The 18,142-nt window shown below is 36.9% G+C and overlaps 1 protein-coding gene across 1 annotated transcript in view; it reads right to left on the reverse strand.

Moving 5' to 3' along the window:
- Nucleotides 1-18,142, reverse strand: part of LOC104521260 (serine/threonine-protein kinase MRCK alpha) — a gene marked incomplete at its 3' end in the record, with an annotated part of 91,387 nt that overhangs the window by 44,237 nt on the left and 29,008 nt on the right. Inside the window, exons 5-6 of the mRNA XM_010163204.2 lie at nucleotides 1,281-1,374; nucleotides 312-512 (exon numbers count right to left, since the gene is read on the reverse strand). Coding sequence (XP_010161506.2) covers nucleotides 312-512; nucleotides 1,281-1,374 — 295 coding nt within the window. The remainder of the gene's footprint in view (nucleotides 1-311; nucleotides 513-1,280; nucleotides 1,375-18,142) is intronic.

Consider the following 18,142-nt stretch of genomic DNA (forward strand, 5'->3'; position numbering starts at 1 on the left):
AACCAATGGATGTCACCAGAAGAAAGTAATGCAGAAGGAGTGATGTAATGTAGCCAAGATTTACTCCATAGAGTGAACTAACAGTCATGTTAGAAAATCCAGATTTTTAGTTTTGAATTGCTTTATCCTAAAGCAAAGGCATCTGCAATCCATAACCATCAACCTACTATATGGAAACATATTTTTGTTCTACATTTATGAACATTAACGTAATTAGTACATAAAAACTAATTTTTAAACAAGCCTCCAAGTTACCCTGTTGCTTATTAAAAATTAGCTTAGAGAGAGACAGAAAGAGAAAGTGCACTAACTTTGTGGTTCATTATTTTCCCATAGGTCTCCACCAAGGACTCAGCGTAAAAGGGCGTTTCTCCATAAAGCATTTCATACATGCAAACGCCTAGGGACCACCAGTCACACTCAGGTCCATACTTCCCTTTTCCATCTTCCATGGCCTGCAAGATTTCTGGAGAGATGTAATCGGGTGTTCCAACTGCCACTGAAGATTGGACCTGTAGAAGTTACATTTCCAGGACTAAAATCAACTGCCATCATTAGAGAGACTGCTGTTTGTGGCACTATGCACATATATATAAATTTAGCCTAGTGTTCTGGTTATGACAATAACAACCAAACACAATAAAAAGGCTTCTAAATTCATAAAGAGATATGTAAGCATCCAAGCTACTACATTAATAGGCATTCCAATAACATACTTTTGCTCAACTCTTACAAATATTTAATAACAGAGAAACAACAAAACTGTAAATTCTTAGGTTTAAAGTTGTTCTTAAGTAATTATAGATTAGGTATTAACTCAAATACTTCATAACACTCTGGGACATGATTAACACACTGGAATTACATTCTAGTCACGCCTACTATATAATGTGCAAGTTTAAATGTAATAATAAAATATGATATGCTAATTGTATCTCATCCTGCTTATACCAAAGCTTACATTTTCAATAAAGATTAGAACTCAGAGCTCAAAACTGAGAGAGTCATAGTTCATCAACAAATACCTACTCAGTACTGACAGGGCAGCTTCTCTTTATTTATTCATGAGCTGACTATATGCACCTAAAAAGCTTTCGATACACAGTAAATCCAAGTAAAGTGCAATCACATTTTGAACAAAGGTTAGTTACATACCAATACCATTACAATTCCATTTTGTTTGACATAAGGCACCTTTTCCCTTTACTAGCATGCATTTTAGCAGCTAGCTAAGGTCTGAAGAAAAGGTGTTTAGGAATGTATCATTCTTTCTAATTTACCGTTCCATCTTCCATCAGTTTCAGACAAGAACCAAAATCTGCTAATCGAATATGTCCATTCATATCCATCAAAATATTGTCTGGTTTAATATCCCTGCAAATAAAACACATTTCAGAATTAGTACAAAAATGTTTTACATAATGTATAGTCCAAGCATTAACTCTGCAACATCCATTCAAAACCAGCAACAGATCAGTAGTCGGAACACAATCACTCATCATATGATGAAATTTTCACCAGGGACATTTCATGACAGGGGCATGATCAAATCATATAATGTCTGTTAATTTTAGTAACAGTTGTGTGGTCAAATTCCTCTCAGCTCTCACACATAGGTAAGAGAATCTTATGTATCAAAGTTCAGAGCAAGACTTTTAAACGATCTAAGAAAATTTAGTGGAGAACTCTCAAGTGAAAGATGGAGCTGCAAAACAACCTCTAAGTTTCAATATAGAACAAAGGTTAATGAAACCCTAAAATAATTAACACATTTTTAAATTTAGTGTCTTTCACCAACATTCTTCTCTCACATACATCTTAACTCACTATGTACGTCTGTCATACCTCTGCTAAAATGACCAACAAAGCAACTGTACACGCTGCTGCAGCTCTGCGTGGTCAAATTCTGCAGCTGTCTCATTCAGGTTATGACACACATGGAAAAATCTTTCTAAGCAGACAACATAATAGGTACTCCTTATTTTGCAAATTCAACTTTTTTTTTTTTATGTATCTCATGTTTTACAGATACTTAAGTATACTGAAATACAGATAAAGTGTATGGTCCCCCCAGTACGTAGTTGACTAGGACAAAAGCATCTATGCTATCTAAGTCACCACAGGGGCATTTATTGTTCAACTTGCAAACTAGGTTCAAATGTTGAAATTCCTTTGCGTTCAAGTACAGTTATTAGAAACATCCTTAAGCTATATATTTAAATACATGATATTATTACATTCTTACTCTAACCTTATCTATTACATGACAAGGTAAATTACCACTACATGATTAAAGTACCACAACTGCTTTCTCAGTGAACAGTAATTTTTAAGACAAGAATAAATCCCTGAAAAAAACAAAAAACAAGCGGTGCCGACTGCTTCATTCCCCTAACAACCTACAAATGTATGTCATCAATTGCTCTGCAGACAAAATTAAAAATATTCACAAGCTAAGATATTCACACTGCACATGACAGCAAGATTTTGTTGTTTGTTTTGGCTTTTTTTTTAAATAAAAACTGAGTAATAATTGAAGTTTATTGAGAATTTATAAAGGCAAAAAAATTAGAACCTTGAACAACATTATCGAAGCAATGTCATGGAGGTGTTGCACTGTTACACACTCAGTGACAATTAATATGGCAACAGTAGGTTGTTTTGAAGAAAAGTACTTTCTGAATTTGTGTTACAAGCAGGCAGGGGCACATGCTGAAAACAAATTTTAGCCACCTTCCAAACATGCAGAAACACTGACAAAGTAAAAAGCAAACACTACTTAAGAAATCATACTTTCGCATCTCGCAACTGAACATAAAGATAATTGTTTACAAAGTAAATCACAAAAATTAGCCAAGTCCACGCTCTAAATAACATTCTTCCACGTGATTTTTGCTGACACTGAATATGCCAAAGAATTGCAACCTCCAGATTCAGACAGGTTTATTTATTTTACAATCACCCACCAAAAACATTCCTTAAACGTGTTCCTAAATAAAAACACACACATGCTATTGAGATCTCTGGAATTATAACTTCAGTTTAAAACACTTTCCAAAAAATGCACCTAAAAATCTTCTTAGAAGCTGGACCTAGTTCAAGCTAAACAAAAACATGAGTCACCCTTGAGGCTCCATTTATCTATGTTCTATCTTTTAATACATTCCCAAGAGAAATAATGGTGGTAGTAATAGTAATAATAATAATAACAACCATCATCATCCCAACCTGCCCCATTCGATCTCACAAAACAGCAGAAAACATTAAAAATCTCACTCTGTTGTCAACACTGCGCAAAAACAAACCTGCAAACAACACTGAAAGCACCCAGAGGAACAAGCATTTCTTGCAAAGTAAATCTTGAAAGGCTCAGTAATAACTTCGTAAGAGCAATTTTTATAGTTAAGGAAAAAAGGAGACAATGCATACAAATTCTTTTCAGCTCTTGTAAGAGAAGGTATTGGTTATGAACAAGTGTTCTCAATTCAACTGGACTAGGTTAATAACAGACAGTTTGAAAGACAAGAATTACTGGCACCTGCAGAGCAGGGTAGGCTACAAGCACACGGAAAGTTAGGAAAATGATGAGCCCCAGAAGGGACGAAGGAAGAGGACTAATTATTGCCAGTGTAACTGAAGAGTTCAAACATGGTGATTATGGGGAAAAATAGTATGTTTTAAAACCTACATCTCTACTGAGCCTGCACTTGTTAGATTCCATTAGAATTATGAGTTTTGTTCCAGGTCTCTCATGTTCGAAATAGAGCATGGTCTTCCCTCTTCACACCCACTCCACGTTCCCTGGCTTATCCCAGTTTCTTCACTGTATGAACTTCTTCCCTCCTCCCACTCTTCCATCTCAGCTGCAGTTTTATCCCTGTCATCCCCAGCCTCCTAGACTCACCTCAAAAGCCGAGATGTCCAGTCGTCCATGGCCTATCAAACCCAAATCTCCTCCCCTTTTATTTCCTTCTTTCCCTCTTAGCTCCTTCACTCCTTATCCTGGGCTGCATCACGAGAAGCGTGGCCAGCAGGTCGAGGGAGGTGATTCTGCCCCTCTACTCCACTATCACAAGGCCCCACCTGGAGTACTGTGTCCAGTTCTGGAGCCCCCATCACAAGAGAGACCTGGAGCAGCTAGAACAAGTCCAGAGGAGGGCCACCAGGATGATCCAAGGGCTGGAGCACCTCTCCTATGAGGACAGGCTGAGAGAGTTGGGGCTGTTTAGCCTGGAGAAGAGAAGGCTCTGGGGAGATCTTATAGCGGCCTTCCAGGACCTGAAGGGGGCCTACAAGAAAGCTGGGGAGGGACTTTTTACAAGGGCAGGGAGTGATAGAACAAGGGGAAATGGCTTTAAACTGACAGAGGGTAGGTTTAGATTAGATATTAGGAAGAAATTCTTCACTGTGAGGGTGGTCAGACACTGGAACAGGTTGCCCAAGGAAGTTGTAGATGCCCCCTCCCTGGAAGTGTTCAAGGCCAGGCTGGATGAGGCTTTGAGCAACCTGGTCTAGTGGAAGGTGTCCCTGCTGATGGCAGGGGGATTGGAACTAGATGATCTTGAAGGTCCCTTCCAGCCCAAACCATTCTATGATTCTATGAATCACTCTGACATGACTGTGCTCTCTGGAGACCCTGAGTTCTACCAAGTCTCAGACAGTTCAGCTCTACCCTTGAAAGCACCTTCCGTGGGAAGTCCAATATGGAATGGGTACAGGTTGCCAGAGTTAGACCTGATACAAATCAAGCTAGTGCCAGTTCTTCAAATGTACAAACCTTCCTTAAATCAACTTTTTTGTAGCATTGCCACATGAGGATGTGAAGTGAGCAAAAAATGCTGTGCTGCTTTTTTTGAATGAGTGATATACCAGCATCAAAGAAGGTACAAGTCTGGACCAAATAAACTTCTTTAGAAACATGTATGCCCATTTAAACCACGACTCCAATACAGAGTACAGGAGTGCCTTTTGTTTTTCTGAGCTGCTCTGGCCTTGACTGCAGAAGAAAATCAGCACTGCAGAGCAGCTTGGATAAACTGATGCTCTCTGCATTTGTTTTGCAGACTTTTGTTATTTCCTTTTCTTCATCTGGAGAACGCTGTAGGAATAAATAGTGATAGTGGAAACTTCACTTGCACAGAAAATGAGTGTGGAGGCTTATGAAATAAAAACCCATCTGAAAAATCTTTAAAGAATCATTTTTCATAATGCTTCTTGGTTTAATTTGGGGAGCTGTTCTTCAGATTGGTATGTTTACCCGGATGACTCCACTCACTTCTCTTTAAAACAATTTACTTTCTTAAGCCATAATTAAAACCCAAATATTTTACATACTAAGTGTGTTAAATATAAACAGCATTCTGAAATGGGACTACAGCAGACATCTGGATTATTGCCATTCATTTTGATTTCTCTGTTAATGAGCCAGAGTAGAATTTCATTTGTTCAATAAGACTTGAGAAAAAGTATTCCCTCTGAGACGTGCTAAATCCATAGCACATTCCAGCTGTAAAACAAACTAAAAAGAATTTTTAATACATGTGAATGTGGGAGTTTTTTTCTGGATTCATTTCTGATACTAAACGAAACTTCAGGAATCGTCAAGTCTTGCATATTGCAATTTGGACTAGGCAACCTCCTTAAGTTCCTTCTAACTTGAATTATCTGATCATTTTATGGTCTCAAAGTATACCTGTTCCTGATGTTCATCTACATCATTCTTTGAATGTTATTCAGTTATTTGTAAGACCACATGGAGTTCCTCAGGTCTACAGCACAGGAAGCAACAGCTTCTAGAAGAATCTTAAGTTAATTTTGTTTCATAGGCAGCCCCATGGAGGCAGGGGACCGGGCTCATAGAAAGGAAGACACATCAAAAATAGACATTTAATGCAAGAACTGTACCACAATGATTAAGCAGCAGTCATGTCAGACACTACCAAAGACTACGCCAATGGACCAACCCACAGGCTGCATATTTAAGGTTATGCGATAAAACCCCTTCTGGCATTGCAGAGTTTGTGATCATTCCCTGCTGATGCCTCTTCTTGGTAACTGCACAGTTATGACGCAGAATGTGCTTGCTTTGGTTATTCATTTGTAATGTATTTATTCTTTTTTTTCAAAACAAAATTTATTCAGGCAGAAATGGAGGAAAAGGTGAGTTCTTTGTAACTAATACTAGTTACTAATACTAATACAACAAAAAGTGACCAGATGGTGCAAGGGCACACCTCTCAATATGTCCTATGTGTCCTCATTGGAATAACCATTTCAGATGCTAAAGGACTGTCCTCACATACACAGCTGAGCTCTTAAAAAAGCAGCAAAACTGAAATTACAATAAAGGGGCTTACGTGGTTCGAAATGCAACAACCACAATGTGAGCTGAGCCTGAAGAAAGAAATGGACCTATCTGAAATCAAAGGAACTATTTTGATAACTGAGGTACCAGTTTATTTTAGCCCACTGGATAAGAAAGGGATAATTTGGAGAACAAATTTTTATTTCTAGTATTAACATTAGAAAAGCATGGAAATTATTTAATTTTCCTGAACAGCCCCAAGACATGCTGTCCTTGAACAGTAAAGAACTGATAGCTTACATTAAATTATTTTCCCGCGAAATCTTCACATGAACAGTATTTTTTAATGCTACCAATGCAAATTAAAATACCAGCAGATGAGAAAAATAAATTAGTTTCAGGTGTAACTGCTGGCACAGAGAAACCGATCCAGACAACTTATTACTAATTGAGGATTTCACAGCACATTATTTTCTCATTATACATTCAAAAGCATTCCCCAAAAGGATAAATCAAAAGGTTAAAAGCAGACATCAATGGTTATAATTATCCACTCTTACAACAAGAAACGTTAAACTTTGCCAAGTTACCTACTCTAAAAAGACAGAACCAAGATCTTACGGCCAGAATGCCTGGACTTTTTAACCAAAATTCCTTCAGAACACAAGCTTATCCTTAGTCAGGACAGCAGTTCGGCCAACTGCTTATTTCACTCCCTTCTGTTGTTTCAGACAGACTTTTCCACGCTCCTCATCACACAGAAATGCTACAACCATGATAAAAAATGAATACATTTAGTTCTGGCAGCATTTCAATGAAAAGAGAAAATTTGGTGCCTGTGAAGTTTTTATTAAGGTATTCAGAGATGCCACACTGACAGCCTGCTTTAAGATATGCAGAGTGAAACAGCTGGTGAACTTTGATTAAGAAAGCTAGTCAATTGATGCATTTTTTTTTTTTTTTACAGTCAAACCTATGGGCATTGATGTCCAGGAGCTTATTTCTATTTTCCATTACACTGTACTGGGTTATATCAAAGTCAAAGCTGCCATATTCTGCCAACTAAAGTTTATCTGAATTCTAGTGAGAAAAACTAGAAATACGCTCCATCTGGCAGAAGGATCGATGTGCAATGAGCCAAATTAGATTTGGACAGTCAGCAGTTATTCTTTAGTAATCCCAATAAGATAGGCTGCTCAAGATAGCAGCATGAGAAAAGTGGAATATGTTGTACCTCATTAACTGTGCCTCTTATCAAGACGCTACGGTGCCTTCTCCTAAACAGACACTCCTCCACTTCTGGGTGGAATCCAAAAAGTGCATATTTCAACTGAATTCAAAATCATTTAAATAACTTTGATCACAACTTTATTATCACCCAAACAGTTGCATGATGTTTGTATATTAAACAAAACCTGCTTCATATAAAGCTGACAAATTAAAGCTTGCAACTGAAAAAGACATAGTAGCCTTGCAAATAGCCTTGAAGTCAACAGGATCAGTCCAAGACTAAACACGTTAAGATTTAAGCCTTAATAAGCAAAGCAACTACATGGGAAAAATAAATGCTATAAACAATCTTATTTTAAAATTACAATGAGGAGGTTCAACCCTTTTTTTTTTTTTTTTTGTAAATATTATCTTAATACTGCAAAACTCCCTTGTTTTCTCATTAACTCTCAATAATAAATCATTATGTATGTTGTTGTTCCAGGAACACCCAGTAATTCACCTCTACCAAAAGAATCTCGCTACCCTCAGCAGCAGGAGATTCATCTGAATCTCATTAAAGTCAGTGGACAGACTCCCATCAATTACTAGGAAACATCAACCAAGCCAAGCCTATAAAGGTTCTAGTTCTGTGATATAGTCATTATTGATTGATTAGGGTGTGCAATTTTATGTTTATACAGTTACATCTCCTAACCAAGTTTTATTCTTTTGTAATATTACAAAACTAAATTAAAGACAACACAGAAATCAATGTTTCATCGACTGCATCACATACAGAATCAGGTACTGAATCCAAACGTACTTCATTTCAGACTACACATTCTGCCAAAGTGTATTTTTTAAATCCCTAATCCAGATTGAGAGAAATAACTTCTGTGTTGACTAAAAATAAGGTAATCACACTACTCTTTTACTACAAAGAACTCACATCACAGACTTGAAGTACACAATGCAAAAAAGACTGAGGCAAATTGTTACTCACATTGAGCGCAGGCAACACAAGTAGTAATGAATTTAAATCCTAATGGAAGATACTTAAGATGAGACATTAAAAAACAGTTTCATAACAATGACAGTAGGACACTGGAACAAATTGCTTAGGGAAATTTCACCATCTCCATCATTGTATTTTTTTTTAAGAACTGGTTAGACAAACATCTGTCAAGAGTGGTTTAGCTATAGTTTGATCTTGCCTTGCAGCAGAAGAAAAGTATTAGCTGACCTCTCCAAGTCCTCTCCCAATCTTTTTCTCTCCAGTTCCATATTGCTCTTTAATTTCTGCCACTCAGACACATATTCTGGACACAACACAGTATTTACCTTATGGTATCCAATGTTCTTTATGAATTTCAAATGCTAATACAGGAAATAAAAATAAACAACAAGGAATAAGTACATCAGCCAACATATATACATGTTGAGTTTGTTCAGGCACTGATACTCATTCCTGAACACTTGACCTGACTGCAAATACTGGTTTATAAATATATGCTCCACCACATCATATTAAAATGCCCTAGAATTAATTTACCTTAGATAAATGTCTCCCTGTGGCCTTTGTGCAGATGTATTTGCTTTCGAATAATGGATCTCTCAAATAATATAACACTTCTAAAGCAAAGAATTATTTTTAAAAGCTGCTTATATCCATTTTTTTTCCTTCTTTTAAAAAAGTAAGTATAAGGAATGATTTGAAAAATCCTTTTTGATAAGCACTTGGCAGCTACATACTCCCTGTAGCTACTGTCTTTCATCTAAAATGCTAATCAACTGACAGAACCAGATATCTACGGAGAAACCCCTCACATCCAGGCTAGGCCCTTTATACAATATTCTGAAGAGATGTCAGGGCAAAGTCACTTATGATATCTAAGGATTATTTCTTTTGTCTTGTCAGTTTTACAGACTAAAACCAGGAACACACTGTATCATTTTATAACCATTTTACATTTAGTACCTTACAGTGTTGACTTACAGATGTCGTTTTAAACATCTATGAAATAAAAGAGTTCTAAGCATGAGAAAGACAATTCCTTATGGCAAACAATCATAGACATAATGGAAAGTCTGATATCCAATGCATCCTGAAACTGATAAAAGTCCAAATTAAAAAAAAAAAAGAAAAAAAAAAAAGTAGTAAATTGAAATATTCTGACTACCAAACATTGGAAGCATCAAAAAACAAACAAATGAAAAGCCCCCCAAATGAACTGGCCTCTTAGAGTAGAGCAAGAATATAGAAGCTAGCAACTTTCCTCAGGGTTGTCTCATACCCGAGTTATTCACATTAGACCAAAAAACTTGTAGGGTCTCAAATATAAAATTGGGCACACAAAGAATTAAACATTTGAATGTTTAATATGTTGATCTTGAACAGAATAGTACTGTTGAGTAAAAATTAATGAATAAAACCATGAAAGTCTTGTACTGTACTTCAGGTAATTTTAATAGTTTCAAATAGCTATTTATGATGGTCTCTTAGGATGCAAAATATTTGAGACACAAGCATAAAAGTTTTGAAACATGCAAACAAAAGATAGGAAAAATAGAACAGGAATCTTTTTTATTTTTTTAGAAACAAAACCAATTTGAAAAACAAGTATTTCATTTCAGAAGCTCAAACATCAGTGTAGGAAATCAGTAAAAATTGCTACTAACTAACCGAATGCAATTTGTAAAACTGAAGGAGGAGACAATGCTTAGGATATGAGATAAATACTCTTATATGAAACAAGAGAAATTGTCACATAACTGCAGAACAGTACTCTAAAGCTCTGGAGCTCCTATGCCACTCATTGATGAAAATCAATCTCAAATTATTGTTAATTTGAAAGGACTACTCAAAATTCAACTGGACATGGTGCATGGCAATCTGTTCTCATTGACTCTGCTCTGAGCAGGAGGGTTGGACTAGCTGATCTGAAGAGGTCCCTTCCAACCTCCACCATCCTGTGATTCTGAAATCATGATTAAAGCTGCCTTTTCAATTTTATTTCAATAACAACATTCTGGTTTTAGTGCATCAAAGCTCCCCAGATCTAGTTCTGAAATGCAGTAACACCAAGACACTATATATTCAGTTTTAGCAGCATATATACTTCTGAGTTCTTGTGGCTCAAGATGGAATGTGTCTTTAGCCTTAGTATTAATAATGTGCCTGTTTTCGCACTGGAAGTTGCAGTTCATAAAACAAAAATTGGCAAAGTCTCTCCCTCTCAACTCTACAAGGATATGACAGGTAAAACCACAAAATTGTCATGATCATTTCTTGACATTTAGTAGTAGTCAGGCTTACAAAATTTGTTAAAGTAAAAAACTTCCTTTTCCTGCTCTAAAGTTTGACAAACAGAAAGCCCCTATTTCTCCCAAAATGCTTGGCAATCAAGGTCAGTCTTTGACATTGCTGGCACCGTTAAGATAATAAACGCTGGCAAGATTGGCCTCAAGCCATTCGATAACACTACATGAGTAGTCATCCACGCCACGGCTCCTTTGCACAGGGTCCCCCTGCATAAGAAGTCCTGGCTATCAGAGGAGACTCCTCATAAAAACGGCTGCAGCATGAGTCTGCAGCTATGGCAGGGCACAGCATACAAGTCTTCTCCTTGTGTCTCAGAAGTATGGTGACCACCATAGCTCTGTTGTGCCATCACATATCAGTTTCAGGAAGACTTTCACTTACTGCCAGACAATGTTAAAAGATCAGCTAGTTTATTCTATTGAAATAGAACTTCATCACATTGCTTCTTACATCACGAGCCCAAGCTATAGTCACAGCTTCCCCTAATGCCTCTTGCTTTTCTTAACTGATGACTCTGTCCTCATCCTGACTCCCTAGTTAATCATACTGAAACTCACCATACAACAATTTTGAACTTAACAAGCAAAGGAAGACAAGATTTTTTTTTCTATTATTATTTTTTAAAAATCAACAGCAGCAAAGGAAGGTTTATAGTAAGACTTTTAGGTGGTAAAATATATATGGAATTTGCTGAAGATGCAAACTAGACTATTCTGGCCAGGGCTACTTATCTGAACTTCATAGTCCAGTGCACAGATTACTCTTCTCACTATGTTTTCCTTGTCCAAATTGTTCGTAGATTTGCAGTAACTATACACCTGCTTCTTTACTATTATGAAAGGGTGTGCTCAGAAATACACAGGCACTAAAACAGAGTACATAAATATATGCAAAATGAAAGAATTTTTAAGTCAGGACTGTTTGCTTATTGATAATTCTTCAGAACCCAGCTACCTGCAGGCAGGAGGGTTCAAAATAGGTGTTTAAATTGTACCATTATGTGACTAATTAACTGTGCCTGATAATACAGCAATAACTTGAAATGAAGAAGCCTCTGGGAAAAAATGATAGTAGGGAGTGGACTGCTCACCCAGCAAGTGGCCTACAACAGAGGGGCCCTGAGGAAAAAAACACAGTTAAAAATGGGCTGTGAAGCAGAAGTTTTGCCACAGTGGGCTATTTAATATTCATGAAGGAAGAGTTGGGAGCCTTTAATTTATACAGCATTTAGAAAACAAAACAAAAAACCTGATTTCATTTCTCTACCTCCGTCTGGTGTTCTTCTAGTTTTCTACTGAACTATGAATACGTGCAGTGGAGGACCTGGCTGAAGGCACTTACTAATTTCGCCTCTCTAACCTGCCCAGCTGTCACAATGCTTTTTTTGGATCTGATCGTTCTGCTTATAGTTTCACATTCCTGAACAGAAACTCCACACCAACAACATTCATCAGAGAAAACAGCCATTTGAGTCACTGCTTGAGAGAATAATGGCCTTCAAGTTCAAGCCCAAAGTTGCATGAATATTGAGAAACAAGACTAAGTACATGGCAGACAAATCTGTCAGAGAGGTGTATTCCAGTATCTTGAACACAGTTTGCTCTTTTTTGCATCTATTAGATGGTACTTTGAAATACTTACTAGAAAACAAACTAATTTAAGCTGATGGTGGTGGAAACATGTTTCATTGACCACCCAATTAGTTGGTTTTCTAGTAAGTATTTCAAAGTACCATCTAATAGAATAAACCTAAATATTAGGTTTATTCACCTTAGATTTCAATGTAATTACAACAAAATACCAAGCAGCTTGTTTGAACTCTGTGAACTTCAGTGGACAGAGCTGTTTCTGGGTTACTAAACTGTACTCTTTTGTATCATTCTATACTTTTCCTCCAAGACATGGGAATTAAAATATTATCATGACAAGTAATAATAAGAAAAGACCATATAGTTTCCATGATTTGCCATATTTCGCCATGTCAGCTTCATAGGAATTCCATTTTGGCTTCTAAGAGCGTAAGTAAACAGATTAAGAACTCCACAACCACTACCCTGCAGCATATTCTAAAGATTAAAAAAAATTAAAGTCTGCTAAGTAAGGCTAATTCATGTCAAAGCTTTTAGATTTCTAATAGTATCATGAGTTACTGGCGGGTAAAGGAGTAGAAAGAGTAAGCTCCTTAAGAATGCTATGTCCATCTGTGAGTGCCATCTGTCAGAGAAATCCCGACAGAAGAGGCTAAAGAGGAATCCAGAATATGCCCAGCTGTTGTACTGTAAATTACTACCTATGTTGGAAAACTTTAACACATATTTCTAGGCACATAAATGCTTTCTTTCCTTTTGATTCTCATTTTAGATAGGCAATCTCCACTCTATGCATTTCAGTACACGCACATATAGTCTCCGAAACAGCTGATTGCATTGAATAATTCTGAGTATAAATTAGACAAAAAACTGTGGACTTGATTCTTTTTGATGATGACAGTCAAAAAACCCATTTTTTCATATGCATGCTTTTAAAATGCATTAATGATACTAAGAAAGCAATTCACAGAAGAATGCCCACTCAGAAGCTGTCTGGACAATTTAACAAGTATTAATACCTATTCTTCCATATGTGTTTGCATGTGTATAAGACACACAGATGTTTTTTAATTATCAGGGATATTTGTAAGTATCTTGAGGTGAAACATGCTGTTAGTTGCCAATCACTAGAAAATTTCTGAGACTGATGAAACAATCTAATCTGCTGAGTCCATACTGCATCCCACAGCAACTCATCCCTAGTCCTTTTCTATCTTCCCCCAGGAACAAATACACACATATATACACACATATAAATACACCAAGAATTATGGGAGGTGAGGGAACGGGAGGTCTGTACAGAAATTAGTTCTGAGATCACTGGATGCTTTTCATTTTGCCAAAGGAAGGATATACAGTCTTAATATGAGGTTGATCTTATCCCTCTCCCATCCATGTACTCAATCAGCAATAAAAACCACTATGAAGCTATAAAAACATATTTAAGGGGGGGTGGGAAACACAGAAGAATGTAGAACAGACTTTAAAGACACGTAAAACACAAAGGAATAGGGAGTACAGTACAAAAATTTAAATAAATTGTTTCTTGTTCCTGAGTTATGTGGAAATAGAACAAGGTAAGATGTAAAGGCTGCAAAGCAAACCCCAGAGGCTAAAAAAAATGGTTTACAATGAGAAGAAAACCAGTGTCATCCCAAGAGAACAAATATATACATCAAATACTTGCCATAGCTGTTGCAAGCATGTGAAGAAGCGCTGTTATATATTTTACTGTTCTTCCCCCAGGCTAGTATGGCTTTGGATTTCACATATTTTTTGAAAGACCTTACAATGCAGCAGGAAGAAGAATGTTTCAGAAAACAACATGACTATACAGCCATTTTAATGTGCTGCATAGATCCTTTGCTTTCTTCTTCCTTCATCCAATGAAGGTTTACTCAGCAGTTACACAGATACTTGTGATTCCTCTTTTTTTTAATGGAAGTCAGTGTTAAGAATATCTGCCCCTCTCCAAAAAAAAAAAAAAAACAGAGCAGAGGTGGCTACTGAAGAACAACAGACACAAGCATGGATTTTCCAAATATGTCTTCCACTTAACTGTGCCCTAAATTAACAATATATAGGTTAAACGCTAATAGGAAAGAAGATTCCTTCCTAGTGAATAAGTAAAAAGTAGAACAGTGGAGAGCAAAGAACCTACTACTCCTGAAATAATAAAATTAAACTTAGGATAATCTCTCTTGCTTCCCTTCGGCTTGATCATGTTCTTTACTGTATTGCAAATATGGCACTGCATTTATTACCTTTTTGTTATTTGCAAAAATTTAAATACACTAATGAATAACTGTGTTGAAGGAATACTCTTCACAAGTTGTTAAAATACAGCAGAAGATACTGCCATTAATAAAAGAAATGCAGGGTGACTGATATTTAGGTAGAGAGAAAAAGAGAGAGTAAGAGCATGTGCGAAAGCACATCTATATATGTGCACAAGAGAAGGAAGAAAAACTGCATTTCACTGGAAATTTAGATTATTTCATGTTATTATTCATTCCATGTCAACCACATGAAGAGCTGCTAGTTCAACCTGACCAATGCTGATTCAGGCTGAATCAAAGCCTTGCTGGAGGCAGCAAGAAAAAGAATGAGTGCCTTAAAGGAGTGCACACCTGCAAGGTTTTATACTGAAAATAAAGAAGCTGCAGATGACTATATTGTTTCCTGTGTGTTATTCCGTAGCCAGATGAAGAATCATATCATGACCCTCCCATGAAATTCTCAACCAAGTCCTCCACCAGGAGAACAGCACACAGGGTAGAAGAACTCACCGGTGGAAAGAACTGAAGAGGGACATAAATGGCTCTAAATCCATGAGGAAAACACAAATGAAGAAACATACAAGTCCTCCTACCTCTGTCATGATGTGATTTTTTTGGATTTTTTTATTATTATTATTATATCACTCAGGACTCCAAAATGATTTTTAAAGGATGAAAAGTAAACATCATGCCTGGTTGCTCAGCTTCAGTCCTGACTGGGAAGGTAGCGCTCGACGGCTGAAACTCCTAACACACCGCACCACAGCAGCACGTCAGTCTGATCCGATCAGCACGACCACCCTTCCCCAAACCTACATACAAGAGAAGCTGGTAATGAATCTTTTGAGTCGGAAGTCCTACCCTCACAAGTAAAACAGATACATTTTACATTATTATTTGGCATTAGCTTTTCAGTTGTACTAAGCTACTTCAATGTGAAAAATGTACAGTTGTTTTTTCTGACTATGTCCAGGGGGATCACAAGGTAGGAACAGAAGACACCCTAGAAGTCTCCTGTTTCCATCTGAAAAACAGTTTTACTACTTCTTGAAAGAGTTTTTTTTTTCCTCCCTCTTACTCTGCTATTTTGAGACAGTAGGGTGCTTTCCTTTTTGACACTAAAATTACATTCAAAGTAACAGATTTCTGGCCTATGTAACAAGGGTTTGGATTTTCATTTTAATTCCTTACACTCAGGGGTTCTGCTTCTACCCTGTCTACTTTTCAGGCTGCAGAGGATCTGGGTGAGACTTTTACAAGAGACTGAGGCTATGATCCTTCAACTGACCACGGGATACCAAGCAAGATGGGATACAATGTGGGGATTTTTTCTCCTCAGAAAGACCAGCTCCTTTGCTGTACAGCACAAACATAGAGGGAAGCAGAATGGAAAGGGCAGAAAACAGTGAAGAGGAGGACGTGGCCCATGTGAGGGTGTGCTTCAAATTCCTAGCCTGATGGGCTTTTTTTCTACCATGATTTTTCACATTCAGTGTTCATACAAAGTCATTAACTGCAGAAGGAAGGAGTTTGTCAGAGACAGAATTTTCCAGTCTTTAAAATGCTGAAAAGCAGCACCCTGTGCAGACATCTGAAGAAGAAGGTGGTAAGAGTCAGGTTGTAACAAGTTTGCTGAAGCACCCAGGTGAACCAGAAGCCTGCATCTCAGTGAAAATTATGGGAAGTGGTTCAAGCTTTGTAATATTTAGATCTAATGACAGAATAGAATTCATCTCGAGAAGTTACAATGAGAAAACATACAGTAGGAAACTATGGACTTCATAGTATTGCTAATTTTTTTTTATTAGAGATTAAGACATGATTGATTTGATATGCCTAAAGTAAAAATGTTGTATTAAAGACAAATAAGGAACTGCAGCTACTGAGGGACAGCTGGGGTTGAACTCACATTTTCAGAAGAAAGTCAGAGAATTCTATCTTCCAAAAACAAGTTCATTAGGAATACTCAAAACTACAAAAAATCTCCCTGGTCATCCTCAGAAGTCACTCATGTATTCCTCCCCTTCTTCTTTCCCTCACTTCCATGCTTGTTTACCATCTAGTACCATCCACCATTTAAATAGCTGGTCAGCTGGAGGATCAAAGTTGCTATTTTCAGTCCCTTAACCTACGGTTAATCTCATTGTTGCTTGCCTGTTTAAGTAGAATTAGTTGTCTACTGTGCACCTAATGGCTAACTAGCAGACGGACAGGAAGTCCTTGGCTATATGTAAAGTTACAGAGGTGCATTTCAGAACTCACATAAGGAGCAGTTTTAGGGAGTTTTAATGCTTGTTTTAATAGAGTTGATTGATATTTGAACTTAGGTGACTTGACTAATGTCTGTACTAATCATTATTGTCTGGCTGAGATGCTAGCATTGCTTTACTCTCACTGGAAACTGAATTGAAAAGCAAATTCTTTGGAGCAGGAAACAAGGTCAGAACTTAAATCAGCAAACAGACCAGTTACAACCATAAATGATTTATTAATGTTAATCAAAACCTTTCCTTGGACTCGGGTTATATCTGATCAGGTTCAGGAAAAGTCTTGAGTAAAAAACAAAGTAAAAATTTTACTCATTTCAAATTAAACATCCTGTAAGACTGTCCTCATTTTCAAAAGTGTGGAGTCAAAGATAACTCCTAATTGGTGCACGTGCCTCTGCTCCAACCAGGAGAGACTTTTCTGAACTCATCACCAGCCAAACGGCTTCCAGTAGGGTGTTTATTTTAAAAAATTGAAAAGTTTTTCCATGGTTCTTGACATTATCAACACTATTACCAAAGTATTCTGAGAAAACAATGTTTCATAAGTAAGCAAAGTTACTTACATGTCTAACACTATTTTTGTTTTCACAAATTAAAAGGCAAACAGCTATTCTGTTTTAAAACATCAGAAAGCAATGGATGGTGTTTAAATACTGAATTTTTAGTACTCAACCTGAGATGGCCTGTTACAAATAGATAGACAACTCAATACTTGGTTCCTTCAATAAAATAAAAACATTCCTTAAAATGTCTACACAAATTACCTTCTTTCTTCTTATGGATCTGGAGCTGATGAGTATCTAAACTATGTAATAGTGGGAAAGTACTGTCTGATTTTTCTTTAATATAACAAATAAAACAAAAACCCAGCACTGAGATTTGAATGTCACAAACACATACTCATTGATATAAAATAATGGTTCAAAAGGATCAATTAGACTAGAAGATTAGAAAAAAGAAAGCCTCTGCCACTGTCCTGAAAATTGCATTTACTGAGGTTAAATTCAACTCAAATATTGTGCCACTCTGGCACCAAGTGAATCAGCTGTCCTGCAAGACCATACTGGGCAAGTAACTCAGCTAACTGCTTCAAGAAATACTTTTTATAAAATAAAACACATCCATCTTGCTAGATAAAGTCTGAGAATTTCGTGGCTTTTTTCCCT

Source organism: Antrostomus carolinensis, unplaced genomic scaffold (genome assembly GCF_000700745.2).
Source record: "Antrostomus carolinensis isolate BGI_N321 unplaced genomic scaffold, ASM70074v2 scaffold2490, whole genome shotgun sequence".
NCBI lineage: Eukaryota > Metazoa > Chordata > Aves > Caprimulgiformes > Caprimulgidae > Antrostomus > Antrostomus carolinensis.